We start from the raw sequence: 14,078 nt of genomic DNA on the forward strand, positions 1-14,078 counted from the left end.
TATCATTATCAACTGCCTTTCTTCTGAAGTTTCATCTAAGATTGAGCCAGAACAGAGTGTGTGTCTATCCATTTTATTTTGGGCAAAGATAATAGATGTGATTAGAACCTTAGTGTATTTTTGCTAGATTTTTCTATAAAAAGATCTGATTGAGGATTATGAAACCTCCAGTTTTCCAAAGTGCTTAAAATGTTATACTATTGCTTCAAATTTATAAGGAGTGTTCATGACCTGATTATCCCAGTCATGCAAGTATTTCTTCTATTGTTAAAGACCTAGTGAACTGGTTGGTATCTTGAAGTTTCATGTGGAAAAAGGCACATTCCTGGCATACAGCATTAATGAAGGTGCACATAAGATACAAAGCCTTGTCTTGGGAAAACGAACTAGAGACTTTAACTAGAAAACTGTTTCAGATCAGTTAAAAATGTAAAATATAGCGACCATAGAGTTTAATTGTACAGTGGTAGTTTCAACTTCTGTACCAAGAGACAATTTTTTTTTTTTTTTTTGCATTTTCTTGGGATTGGCCCACAGCTACAGCCATATTGGACAGATGTTTTTAACTCTAAATGCAATGTTGAATTACCTATTATTTATTTGCTATGCAGATTGAATATTTTGCATGAGCATTCAAAAACATCTGTTCGTAGTTTGAACTTATGTCTATTGTTTTCTACTACAAAATGTACTGTCTAAAGATGGAAAGTCCTGTCTTTAATGAGTGGTAAGGAATTGCTCACAACCACCAGTTACATACAGAGACATACTACCCATGTTGGGAAGGGATAGATTACAGTTATCAAAATATGTACATGCTACTTTTCTCTCCCTTATGTTTCCCCACTTTCTCTATTGGCATCTTTGTGAAAGCAGGGTGGCATGCTGCCTTATCGTTGCTGCTCCTTATTACCCTCAACTGACAGCAAGGAAAGTAGGCAAGGCGATTAAGCAATGTGGCAGCCCATTTTTATCAGTTTACCTTTAAAAAAAGCCAAGAAAAATTTCGTGAAGAAGGGCTAGAGGTGCTTTATAACGAGGGAAGTGCTGTGGAGTATTTATTTTTAAGAGTCAATGACTTCCCTGCAAGACAGGTACTATCAATTTTGAAGTTATTTTGAATTAAAGGTAATCTGATTTTACATGAAGAAAAAACCAACATGCAGAATACACTCTTGGAGGTGACCAACCTTTTTAGAGCTGCTTGATTTCGCCATAACTTGAACTTTTTACAAAAAAGTGCTCAACTGTTATTTTTCAATTCCAAAGATTTTTGTGTTAATAATTTAATACGAAACTAGAAACAAGCTGGTGTAAAGCAACTATCTTAACGCATATGTAATCTAGTTTTGGGGTCTGAAAATACTGAAAACTTACTAGCTTCATCAGCTAGAACCAAATATTCTGGATAATCGGTAGTATGTATGTAACCACAGATATATGCAATCATAGATATATGCATATATAGACACATGTATACATATAGACACATATGCACATAAAAGAATTACCAATTTTTAGCCTATTATTGGACACTAAACATCACAATTTAATCTTTGGTGATGCACAAAGCACTGTTTGCTATCCTGCAGATCCTTGGAGTCAACTTTATGGTTATGAATCAGCAAGCTTACTAAGTAATGAAATACGAGAGTGTCTGAGGAGAGTTTCCTCTCCATTGGACTCAGCTTATAGAACTGAGTACCAACACTAGAGCTAGAAGAAGTGGTACTGATTTTTTTGATTGTATCCACATGAAGTACATGCAATATAAAAAATTTAAGCTCCATTAGGCAACTGCAATACCCCGAAATAAATGATCTAGAGACTAGGCCCAAAGTGTACAGTAGACAAAATGCTTCATAGCATCCAAAATGTGAGGGACCTTAGCCGTGAGATAGCAGAGTTGGATGTGTTCATCGGCATTCCTATTCCGCACTGCTGTGGATGCACCTCTTAAATTTATCTTTGTACCTACATTTGATTTTATGGGCTAACTCAGACAGATTAGTAAATTGAACTTTATACTTCTGCATTTTAAGAATTTAAGCTTGTTATACGAATTTAAACCTTGTTACACAGTTCCCACACAACTCCCCACCATTTTAGATTATTACATCAGAAAGCCAGAAACACTTTTGAAGAAAAAAAGTTTATTTTTATTCATTTATGCAAAGACAGTATCAGCAACAGGTAGCAGAAACATTTTTCTAAGTTCAGAATTAATTTTCCATTTTGAAAGGTTTAGGACTTAGTATCTCTTTTACCTTACGCTTTTAAATACTTCACTCCAACAAAGACAAAAATTTATTCCCTTACTTTTCCTTAAGGTCATATCGGAATAATCCGAATTAGCTCTTTAGAATATAGGTATCATTTATAGAAATCTGGAGATTTAATCACAGAATGATGTACATCAGAATGTTAAAGCACTAAAAAAACTATGGGTGATTTTTAATGGACAAATTCATGGTGCTTTTGATTTCTGAGGTGTAATAAAGCCCTCTTGAGAATTCTAAAGTTAAAATACTCTCTCCTTCAGATTCAGAATGAAAATTTTGAGAAATCATAGACCCCAGTGGGCATTACTAATATGGCCCATAGTAACTACATTAACTTAAGAGTCTCCATGTTTTAGGGAAGAAGCCATTGAAAGAAGGGCCAGAAAGCCACTTTAAACTCATGTCCATGGCAGATCAAATGATACTGATACAAATGTTTCCCTCAGAAAGGTATTATATCCCATTGCTACCATTCCACGGCTTGGCCCTTGAACTGCTCATACAGCTACTTCCATTCTTTACATCACCAGTCCTAAGAGCAAACTTCCTGAAAGACTAGTAAAAGAGGCTGGGAAAAAAAGACTGTGCGTATAGCAAAAGGGCTCTGGTGCTCTAGCTGTGTGGTCACAATATAAAATGAGGACACTACCTAATCTAGAAACAACGTTAACTTTAACTCTAGCAGATTCTTAAGATATACTTACTAAACAACTTTCGTGATTTAGAAATATCAAAACTACCTATTTTGTCTCCTCTGGACATATTTTATTTTACAAAATGAAATATAACAGGCTAAACAACAAAAATAAAAATCTATAGCAAGTAACTAATACTTCAATGTTTTTATAAAAGCAATTCCTGATTAATCTTTGAGTGACATAAAAAAGTTGCAGCGTTCTTTAATACCAGTTATTTTGCAAATTTCACATACAGCCATTAAGTTTAGCATTTCAAGGAACAAATTTTTTTTTTAATAAAAACGAAGAATGGTAACTCATTGAGAAGGTTATATACCTAGTAAAGTTTAGTTTGTCTCGGATTCTTTAAAAACGTAGGCCCAGAATTTTAGTTACCTAATTACTATCCCAATCGAATTGGATATATATATATATGGATTCTAGATAAAAGATAACATACTTTGAACAAACATTATGATTCACTGACTGGACTGTTTGCTTAGAATCTGTTTTACTGGGTTTGGATAAGAAGACTTCAATAAAGCTAATTATACATTGAGTTCCACTGATTAAAAATGCAGTTTTAAAAATTCTGCTTTTCAGGTAAATTTCTAGATAAATCATAAATGCAAAGCTCAATACTGAAATACTGTACTGTTCACAGGTACTTCTTGGAGAAGTGAAATGCTTGTGTTCGGACTATCAAAATTCTTAGCTTTCAAATCAGGTTTTAAAAACTTGTTTTTGAAAATCAGTATTTGCTTTTAAACACTTAAAATGCAAATTTCATTTTTTTAAAAATCCTTGCAGATAAATCTTAACATTCTTTCAGTCTCAATTATTTTTTACTTTAAACTATATATTAAACACAGAACCAGGTTCTAAATAAACATCTAAGGAAGAACAGTTTCAATGTAAGATAAAACTAGAGAGTCTAATAATACAACTTATACAGAAAGTTTCAGTGTGATTTACCAAAATTCAGAATTTCTGGAACAGTGGAAAACTTTTAGCTTAATATTCAAAACCACCAACTTCCCACAAAACTAGACAGCTGAGAGGATCAAACAGATTTAAATACTGTCAAACTTCTTCTGAAGCGATGCACTCTTTTATCCTGGAAAAGACAGAAATAGTCCTTTTATTTTACCGAAAATTTCTGATGACTACTATGGGTCTGAAAGTCGTCAAAACTTAAACCGTTTGTTTTGAGTTTAAACATTACAAATAATAAGAAAAAAAGATGATTCTTTTCAGGAAGCATATTTGAACACTGGGATGATAAATGTACCAAGATGGCTAGTTTTATTAAACAGTTAAAAAAGAAATCAATAATTAAAGAAAACAAATTCCAGTAAACTCAGAAATAACAGGACTTAAACTCAGTATCATTTTATGTACTTCTTAGTTAATAATTTTGCAGTGATGTCCCAAAGACAGCTGGTAGAAAATGTAATTGTAAAAAATCCTTTTTTTCACTAATTGAACTGCATTTAATAGCAACTACAGCTTGCGAACAGCTCTCCAATCTGAAAGTTCATGTTTTTAGATTAAAATATGTAAGTTTTGGCATTTAAAGACGTATCATTAACCTGTGAAGACATGCCATTCTTTAGAAAGGAAGATAAAACTTCAAAATACATGCAAAACTTTATTTTCACTCTATGTTGCCTACAGACATGCAAAGAGAAGTGAGAGGCCTTACAAGGAGGAATGGGAATGAGTAAACGAGTAATAACATTTCCTTTTCTACAAAGCTGTGCCCTTTTTTTAAGACTTCAGTTTCATTTTCAGCCTTCATTTTTAAGGCTTCAGTTTCATTTCAAGCCATAAAAGTGGCTTCTGGAAGTTACCTCATCTGTCAAAAGAGTGATAATCTATTTAGGTTAAAATCTAGAAAACTGGACACCAACATGTATCTTCAGAGGTCATGTAGGAAGCAAGATTGTGAAAGGGCTGGATAATTAAGACAATGAAGAGTGAAATCAGCTATGGAAATTGTAAATACATTCAAAAATATCTCAGGCATTCTAATTCAATATAACAACATGCAGTCAATCAAAATAGGTCTAGATGTTAGACAACTGCAGGATACCAACTTCTGATTCCTCTCCCAAATAAGCAGAAAACTCTGCAAGTTTCAAAGGGAGTCTTTTGTCTAACACCAGACTTGAGTTCTCAAGTTTCAAACTTGAGAACTCAAGTTTAAAAAAATATTTTCTGGGCCGGACATGGTGGCACACGCCTGTAATCCCAGCACTTCGGGAGGCTGAGGCAGGAGGATCACTTGAGCCCAGGAGTTGGGCACGGTGGCTCACGCCTGTAATCCCAGCACTTTGGGAGGCCAAGGCAGGCATGTCACAAGGTCAGAAGATCGAGACCATCCCGGCTAACAGGATGGAACCCCATCTTTACTAAAAACACAAAAAATTAGTTGGGCGTGGTGGCAGGTCCTTGTAGTCCCAGCTACTCGCGAGCCTGAGGCAGGAGAACGGCATGAACCTGGGAGGGAGCAGAGTTTGCAGTGAGCCAAGATCGCACCACTGCACTCCAGCCTGGGTGACAGAGTGGGACTCTATCTCAAAAACAAAAACAAACAAACAAAAAAAAACTTTTTAACTAGCTAAGTGTGGTGGTGCATGTCTGTAGTCCTAACTATTCGGGACGCTGAGGCAGAAGGATCCCTTGAGTGCAGGAGTTTGAGGTTGTAGTAAGCTGTGATTGCGACACTGCACTCCAGCCTGGATGACCAAATGAGGTCACCTCAAAAAAAAAACCAAAAAAACAAAACAAAACAAAAACACACGAAAGACTGTCTTCTGCTTTGAACATAATTTAAGTACTACTGCAGACACCAATGTAATCAGAACTTTGGGCAAGGTAAGCTGATGTACAATTCCAGTTCTTTCTTTTCTAAATTATACTATCTATGTAGAATGAAGCAACAAGAGAACAAATGTCAAATTTAAATATGTTTACTCCCTGTTGCAAAGATGTTAAGAACTTAATTCTGCTATGTGCCTCTACTCTTCTACATTATACAGATGATCCACAATACAACCTTTTAAAAAGTCTTAAGCTTCATCCCATATCCATTCACAGATGAAAAAAAGCTGGTTGTGTTTTAAGACACAAAGCGATGGTTAAACATTTTCTTTCTAATGTAAAGTGTGTAGCCAGTTTTGACAAATCCGGCAGTTCCACTAAAGGTTGAATATGACTTAGCAATTCCATTCCCAAGTATGTACGCAAGAGAAGCACGCACGTATGTCCACACAATAACTTGTACGTGAATGTTCACAGCATTATTTATAACAGCTAAAAAATGGAAATAATCCAAATGTCTTTAACAGATGAATGCATAAACAGAATAAAGTAATATCTACAAATGAAAAGAAATGATGAAGTTCTGATAAGTGCTAGAATACTGATGAACCTTACAAACATTATGCTGAGTGAAAACATCCAGTCACAAAATGCCACATCATTATGTGTGATTCCATATACAAGAAATGTCCGCCACAGGAAAATCCTTAGAGGAAAAAAGTAAATTAGTGGTTGCCTGGGGATACACAAGTTCTGGGAAAATAGCAGGTGACTGCTAAGGTAGTGGGGTGATTTTTGGGGTGATTTAAATATTCTAAAATTGATTGTGGACATGGTTGCACAACCTTGAATATACGAAAAAACAGTGAAGTGCACACTTTAAATACATAAATTGTATTACTGCTATTATTTCAATAAAATTGTTACTTAAAAAACACCTTCCCTTTATTAACCATAGTATTTTTCTCCCACTGGGCTGACCAGGTTAGTTCTTTTTCATATTTATAGACTTAAAACCACAAGAACCCAGAAACCTTTAGTCCTGTACCTTCTCATTCTAGACTTGTAAAAACTAGAACCTTAATAAAAGATTTGTCTATCCAACATGGATAGAAAGTGGGATCAGAAATCAGATCTTTCTGGAATTCAACTAGCCACATTCTCTTCCACTTCACCAACTCTGAATCAACCTTTCTTTCTTTCTACTGAACTTTTTACTGCTTCATTTTACCCCTTTTCTCCCTTCACACTGTTCAGGTGTATCATCTGAATAAACCATTTCTTTTCTTCTCTTTAGTCCAATACGCATGTATTAAGTTCTACTTTTCTTCTCTTTTTTTTATTTTTATTTTTTTTGAGAGAAAGGTCTCTCACTCTGTTGCCCAGGCTGGACTACAATGGCACGATCACGGCTCGGTGCAGCCTCAACTTTCCAGGCTCAAGCAATCCTCCTGCCTCAGACTCCTCTGGAGTAGTTGGGACTACAGGCATGTACTATCACAACTGGATGATTTTTGTATTTTTTTGTAGAGATGGTGTTTTGCCATGTTACCCAGGGTGGTCTCAAACTCCTGAGCTCAAGCAATCCACCCACCTCAGCCCCCAAGTGTTGGGATTACAGGCGTGAGCCACTGTACCCGGCCAAGATCTGCTTTCTGCATCTAAAATTTTCTTTTACTATTTGGTCATGGTAGTCAACTAACTCTCTTCTCTAGTAAACCCTTTCAATTACAAATTTCTGCTGCAGGGTTCTTCCCTAAATTCGACTACATATATATATCAAGGTTTGGCAGCAGAAAATATACTGCCAAGTAAAACCCACACTGGTTTATTGGGTTACAGTCAAATGCCAACAGTTCAATTAAATGCTCTAGGCCGAGCGCGGTGGCTCACGCCTGTAATCCCAGCACTTTGGGAGGCTGAGGCGGGCAGATCACGAGGTCAGGAGATAGAGAACATCCTGGCTAACATGGTGAAACCCCGTCTCTACTAAAAATAGAAAAAATTAGCTGGGCGTGGTGGTGGGCGCCTGTAGCCCCAGCTACTTGGAAGGCTGAGGCAGGAGAATGGCATTAAGTAAACCCACGAGGTTGAGCTTGCAGCTTGCAGTGAGCCTAGATGGTGCCACCGCACTCCAGCCTGGGTGACAGAACGAGACTCCGTCTCAAAAAAAAAAAAAAAAAAAAAAAAAATTCCTCTAAGAAATCTCAAAATACATGTACCACAAGGAAAACAGCTAACTTGAGAGGGAACAAGTGGGCTTTTTAATTATGCATACCATTCCTTTCATACCTTGAAGTAGTCATCTTGAGTAACAACAGAATTTATCAGTCTGCTCTCTGGATTAAACAGACAAGATACCACCATCTGTATGCTTCGGTCCACAGATTTCTGAAACACACAAGTTTTCAGTAATGTAAAGACAACTCGTTCTTTCACTCGCTCTTAATAAGGGTGTGTGTTTCTTTTATTTTGATGGTTTACTGAACATATTAGTTTATTTCTAAAGAAACGCAAAAAATGCTAAAAGAGGCTGGCAACAGTGGCTCACACCTGTAATGCCAGCATTTTGGGAGGCCGAGGCAGACAGATCACCTGAGATCAGGAGTTCAAGACCATCCTGGCCAACACGGCGAAACCCCTTCTCCACTAAAAAATACAAAAATTAGCTGGGTGGCGGGCGCCTGTAATTCCACCTATTCAGGAGGCTGAGGTAGGGAGAATTACTGGAACCGAGGAGACGGAAGTTGCAGTGAGCCGAGATCACACCACTGCACTCCCAGCCTGGGTGACACCGGAAGACCCTGTCTCAAAAAAAAAAAAAAAAAAAAAAATTCATAAAAATGTGATTTGTAATTCCTACCACATATCCTCAGTATGTAAGTTTTCTGACAAATCAAAGAATTATTTTAGAAACTTAGCGATACAATACTGGTTTAAAAAGCTCAGTTTGTTAAATCCCTAAGTGAACTCCAATGTTTCAAGAAAAAAAAAAAAAAAACAAAAATCAGGACAAAATCTGCCAATTACACTGTAAGAGTATGTTTTAATATTTATTCACTATTTAAAATCCAATATCAAATCAAGGAATTTACACTCCAATGGGATTTCTTGGGTATTATACCTATTACCAGTACATCAACTACTTCCACACTCCCACCTATTTAACAGAACATATGTGATGCAAGAGTGACAGTACTGTTATTACAGAAATTTGCAGTAATGATAAAAAACAGAAACAACGCTGTCTATTTCAGTATTTGAATAATTACTCCTGACTTCACCACTGTTGGAAACTTCTGCCACATATAATGTTATGGAGAGAATGCTTATTTAAATAATATTTTTCACTGCTTAAGATCAAAACTGTGGTAAAAGAAAAGGGACATATAATTCATACGAATTCTTCTTTTGAGTAGAATTCTAGAGGAAACCCTCCCATAGCATTCTTCCAAATCATATTAATACAGTATTTATTAAAGAATGGCTTTTGAAAATTAGTGGAACTGAAATACAGGAAACGACTGCTGAATCAGAACCTTTATGTATATACTGAATATTTGGGGTATCTGAAATTTCAACAACCTTCACATTAACTTCTGAGTATCGGTCCATTATTTAAGCTCCATGATTTATGGCTAACATCTTAAAATTTGGGCAAAAATTTTTGCTTCTCAAAAAAAGTTGTTAAAACTAGAAAAAAACACAAAATACATATTTTAAAAAAATTCAAAGTTAGATGTTTGCCTTCTGTGGGCCATTTCCAGAGGGTGTGGTAGCTTCATGAATTGAGCATTCATTTGGCACAACATCACCTCCTGTATCAACTTCTCCACAGTGATAGTTAAGAGCTGAATAAGGCCTATATTTAAAATAATGAAAGTGTAATTAAACAGATACACAGATACGTTTAAAAGCTACTTATTTATTCCTCAAAAAGGTGAGCTGGTATCAAAAGTTTCAACGTAGGTTGTGTTGAAACTCAATTGTGCTACTTCAGAAACCTTGTTTTAAACGAAAAGTCGAAATACATTAAGGCAGCCTTTGGTTTTAAAATCTCTTCCAGGCATCAACATAATCAGAGGTAGAAGGATTCTAAGAAACAAAGGTAGTACGGGAGTGTTTGAGAATTTTAACACTTATTATATCCTTCAAATATCCAGTCGTGATGTAAGACAGCAGCTCTGGTGTATTCGAGGTAATACTCTAATTCCTCTTTAAGAGGAATTAATAGCAAAACATTTTATTCCGATTCCTCTTTAAGAGAAATTAATAGCAAAACATTTCGGTTTCTCTTCAACAAATTTTTTATGGCTAGTAAAGCCAGAGGCATATTCTAGGCAGATACATGCCAATTCTAAAGCCAAGTTAATACTACCATTCCTGGATTATATGGTCTATCAACAAGTAACTGAACACTTATCATTATGTGGACCAGCTACTGTTTCAGCACACAAAAACCTGAGAGACAAAAAGGCACTGTTGCTCCCATGGGAGTTTACAATTGGGTTAAAGTAACAAAACATAAAACATTAATATAAAGAACCATTTAAAAATATCTATAGGCATATATGGCATAGAAAAATAAGTCAAGAAAGATGAGGAAGTATATGTTTCATTAATTTCACTTTACTCCATAACCCCTTTTGCTCCCCAACAGGCCACTGTGGTGGCATCTTAAAAAAAAAAAAAAAAAAAAAAAAGAAGGAAACCAAAACTATTAAAATATTCTTACACATTTTAAAACACTCATGAGATACACAATATTGAAGCACTTATCATGCTGGCTCCTTTGTTACTAAAATGAAAGAAACAGAGTAGAAAAAAGAAGTACTTTATGTTTCTAACCCCTGACGTTCTTGTTACCTTTTATATGTAAAACCTCGCCATTTTCCCAATTTTCTGGAGTTGGCATTGTGGAAATCTCAAGGATACGAGTTCTTTCAATTTATTACTTATCACCATAGATATGATTATGGGTCACAGATATAGTCACATCTATGAAAAGAGGCCCAGAGAACTACTATCATGAAGCAGCAAGCTAAAATAGAAATATAATTGGAATTCTGTGCTCTAAGAATGGGATGATAATTTTATTTCACTCTATCTCCCTAAACAATTGATGAAAGTCAGTCTGGATGTTTCAGCTATTTGACAGTGAAGATGAAAAACTACATGCTGAAATACAGAAGGGGACAATGAATCTCAGAAAACTGTTTCACAGAGAATCTCAGAAAACTGTTTTACAGAAAAGTTATCGCTAACTATATTCCTGTCACAATGTTAATCCATTACTTCTAAATAATACAGAGGGCTTCATTCTAGACCAATTGCAAGTGTTTTCCTAAATTTTAGGTACACTTCACTAGTTTAAAATGACACACTATTCAGGAAATTTGTATAAACAACTTAAAGGGCTCAACAGTATCTGAAAATAAATCATTTTACTCCCTCTTCAGTTACCTGATAATTATATACAGGCAACTGATACCCAGTGGTGACCTGACCTGGTGAATCTGGGTAAGATATGTCTGAAAGTAAGTTTACAGAAAGAATGAATACGGTAAAACATCTTTTTAAATTAGAAAGAAATATTATTCCCAAAATTTAAAAAAAAATGAAAAACTTTAAAATATTTGTTACTTTTCTAAATACAACAATGCGGAATTCTAAATGAATGAATCACTTTAGGAAGAAAGAAATATTCTCTATCAAGTGCTAAGCCCCTTTGGGTGGGGCAGGGGAACACACAAATGACAAAAGTAGTGACTATTTCACCAGGCAAAGTTTACCTAACTTACACTGTGTACTTACGCCCACCCAGAAGTTATTTCTTACGCTGCTGATAAGGCTCCATTAAGACAGATGTCAATGTAAGTTAAGTTAATACATTTGCTATTTCTTTGTCAATATACTTCCAGATAGTTTTGTTGTTTGACAATACTACACGGTAATATGTAGTTCTCCTACAGATGTTATGTTTTTTTCTGTACTTCATTTCAAAAAACTAAGGGCAGTATACAATCCAAAACTGGAGAAGGACAGTACAATGTCTTATATGTTTCAATAAATACTTATTGTTTGAAAACATACAGGAAGCAGCATACATGAATACACCCAGATTCAGTAACGGCTCACTGTAAATGTTAGAAACAAGTAGGGCTTTTTCTCTAGCCATTGTTCAGAGAAGAAAAAAGAAGAAGAGGTATAATCCTACACATTTCAAGTACATGCAGAATGTCAATAAATGAGAGACACTGAAGAACTATTTCACTACTATTTTGTTACTTTATTTTCCATCAAAGAAAATGTCTTTTCAACTAACACATAAAGAGAATGGACTAAGAAGAAAATAAACGTTATTTATCACCAATAAGTGATAGAGTATGTCAAATCCTACTTTAAATATCAAAGTAATCAGGATCGGAGAAATTACATGCCAGAAATTCACAGGATTTATAGGTATAGTAAACGACATCAGAAATCTATACATTCCAGAACCAGAATATACCCAGAAGTCAGCAGTTTATATGAGGTGGCATCTGGAAATCATTGCAAGTAAAGAAGAGCTAGATTAATCGCTATCCTTAAAGAATAAACTAGGCAGAAACATCAGAACAGCTGCTTTCTAATATTTTCGGAACTAGGTATAAGGGGGGAAAGAAGCTCAGGTGTTTTAGAGGTAATACTCTTTTTTATTCCTACTCTTATTTAAGAGTAATTAACAGCAAAACATTTCTGTTTCTCTTCAACAAGTTTTTTGTGGCTGGTAAAGCCAGAGGCAGACCCTAGGCAGATACACGCTAATTCTAAAGTAACATTAATACTATCTTTCTTAGATTACACAGTCTATCAACAAGTAACTGAACACTTATTATGTGGACCAGCCACTGCTTAAGCACACAAAAACCTGAGAGAGAAAAAGGCACTGTTGTGCCCATGGGAGACTGCAACTGGGTTAAAAAGAAAGTAACAAAATGTAACACATTAATATAAAGAACCATTTAAAAATACTTATAGGCATATATGATATGGAAAATAATCCAGAAAGAACAGGAAGTGCATGGTAGGCTAATTCACTTTACCCGAGGTACAACCTACCTCCTTTGCTCCGCAACAGGCCACTGCAGTGGCATCTTAAAAAAAAAAAAACAAAAAAAACAAAACAAAAAAAAAACAGGAAATCAAAATTACTCAAATATTCCTAAACATTTTCAAAAACACATGATATATATAATATTGAAGTACTTATACTGGCTCCTTTGTTATTATAATAAAAGACACGGAATGGAAAAAAGAAGTGCTTTATGGTTCTAATCCCTGATATTCTTGTTACTTCCACATATAAATATAAAACCTCACCTTTTCCCCAATTTTTTGGATTTGGCATTGTGGAAATCTCAAAGATGTTACTACTTTCAATTTATTATGACAGATATGATTATTGGTCATAGATAGAGTCCTATCTACTATGAAAAGAGAACCAGACAACAACTGTGGTGAAGCAGCCTGCTAAAATGAAACTATAATTTGAATTACGTGCTCTAAGAATTGGGTAATAATTTTATTCACTCTATATCCCTAAAAAATTCATGAAAGTCATTCTGGATGTTTCATTCAGCTATTTGACAGCAAAGATGAAAACTATATCCTGAAATATAGAAGGGCCAAATCTCAGAAAACTCTTCTACAGAAAAGTTATTGCCAAGTATAGTCCTGTCAAAATATTATTCCATTACTTCTAAGTAATACATAGGTCTTCATTCTAGACTTATTCTAAGTGTTTTCTTAAATTTTACCTATACTTCACTAGTTTAAAATGACAAACTATTCAGGAAATTTGTATCAACAACTTTAAGCCCTCGATAATATCTGAAAGCAAATATTTTACTCCTTACATTACTTGATAATTATATACAGGCAACTGATATCCAGTGGTGACCTGAATTGGTGAATTTGGATAAGCAGGAAATGCCTGAAAATAAAGGTTACAGAAAAAAATGAATACGGTAAACCGTTTTTTAAAATTAGAAAGAAATACAATTCCCAATATAACAAAAATATGAAAAACTTTGAAACAGTAATTGTTTTTCTACGTACAGCAATGCAGATTTCTAAATGACTGACTTTATGAAGAAATAAAAATTCTCTTGTCAAGTGCTACCCTTTGGGTGGGGAGGGGGAAGAGACAAATGACAAAAGAAGTGACTATTTCACCAGCCAAAGTTTACCTTATATATACCGGGTACTTATGCCCACCCAGAAGTTATTTCTTACACTGGTGATAAGGCTC

General features: G+C 35.1%; 1 protein-coding gene across 1 annotated transcript in view; it reads right to left on the reverse strand.

Moving 5' to 3' along the window:
• Positions 1–8,112: 8,112 nt before the first annotated feature.
• The window catches only part of LOC129053200 (deleted in azoospermia protein 3-like), a 48,552-nt gene continuing 42,586 nt past the window's right edge, over positions 8,113–14,078 (reverse strand). Inside the window, exons 12-16 of the mRNA XM_063721476.1 lie at positions 13,684–13,760; positions 12,887–12,921; positions 11,249–11,316; positions 10,427–10,461; positions 8,113–8,176 (exon numbers count right to left, since the gene is read on the reverse strand). Of these exons, the coding sequence (XP_063577546.1) occupies positions 8,113–8,176; positions 10,427–10,461; positions 11,249–11,316; positions 12,887–12,921; positions 13,684–13,760 (279 nt within the window). The remainder of the gene's footprint in view (positions 8,177–10,426; positions 10,462–11,248; positions 11,317–12,886; positions 12,922–13,683; positions 13,761–14,078) is intronic.

Source organism: Pongo abelii, chromosome Y (genome assembly GCF_028885655.2).
Source record: "Pongo abelii isolate AG06213 chromosome Y, NHGRI_mPonAbe1-v2.0_pri, whole genome shotgun sequence".
NCBI lineage: Eukaryota > Metazoa > Chordata > Mammalia > Primates > Hominidae > Pongo > Pongo abelii.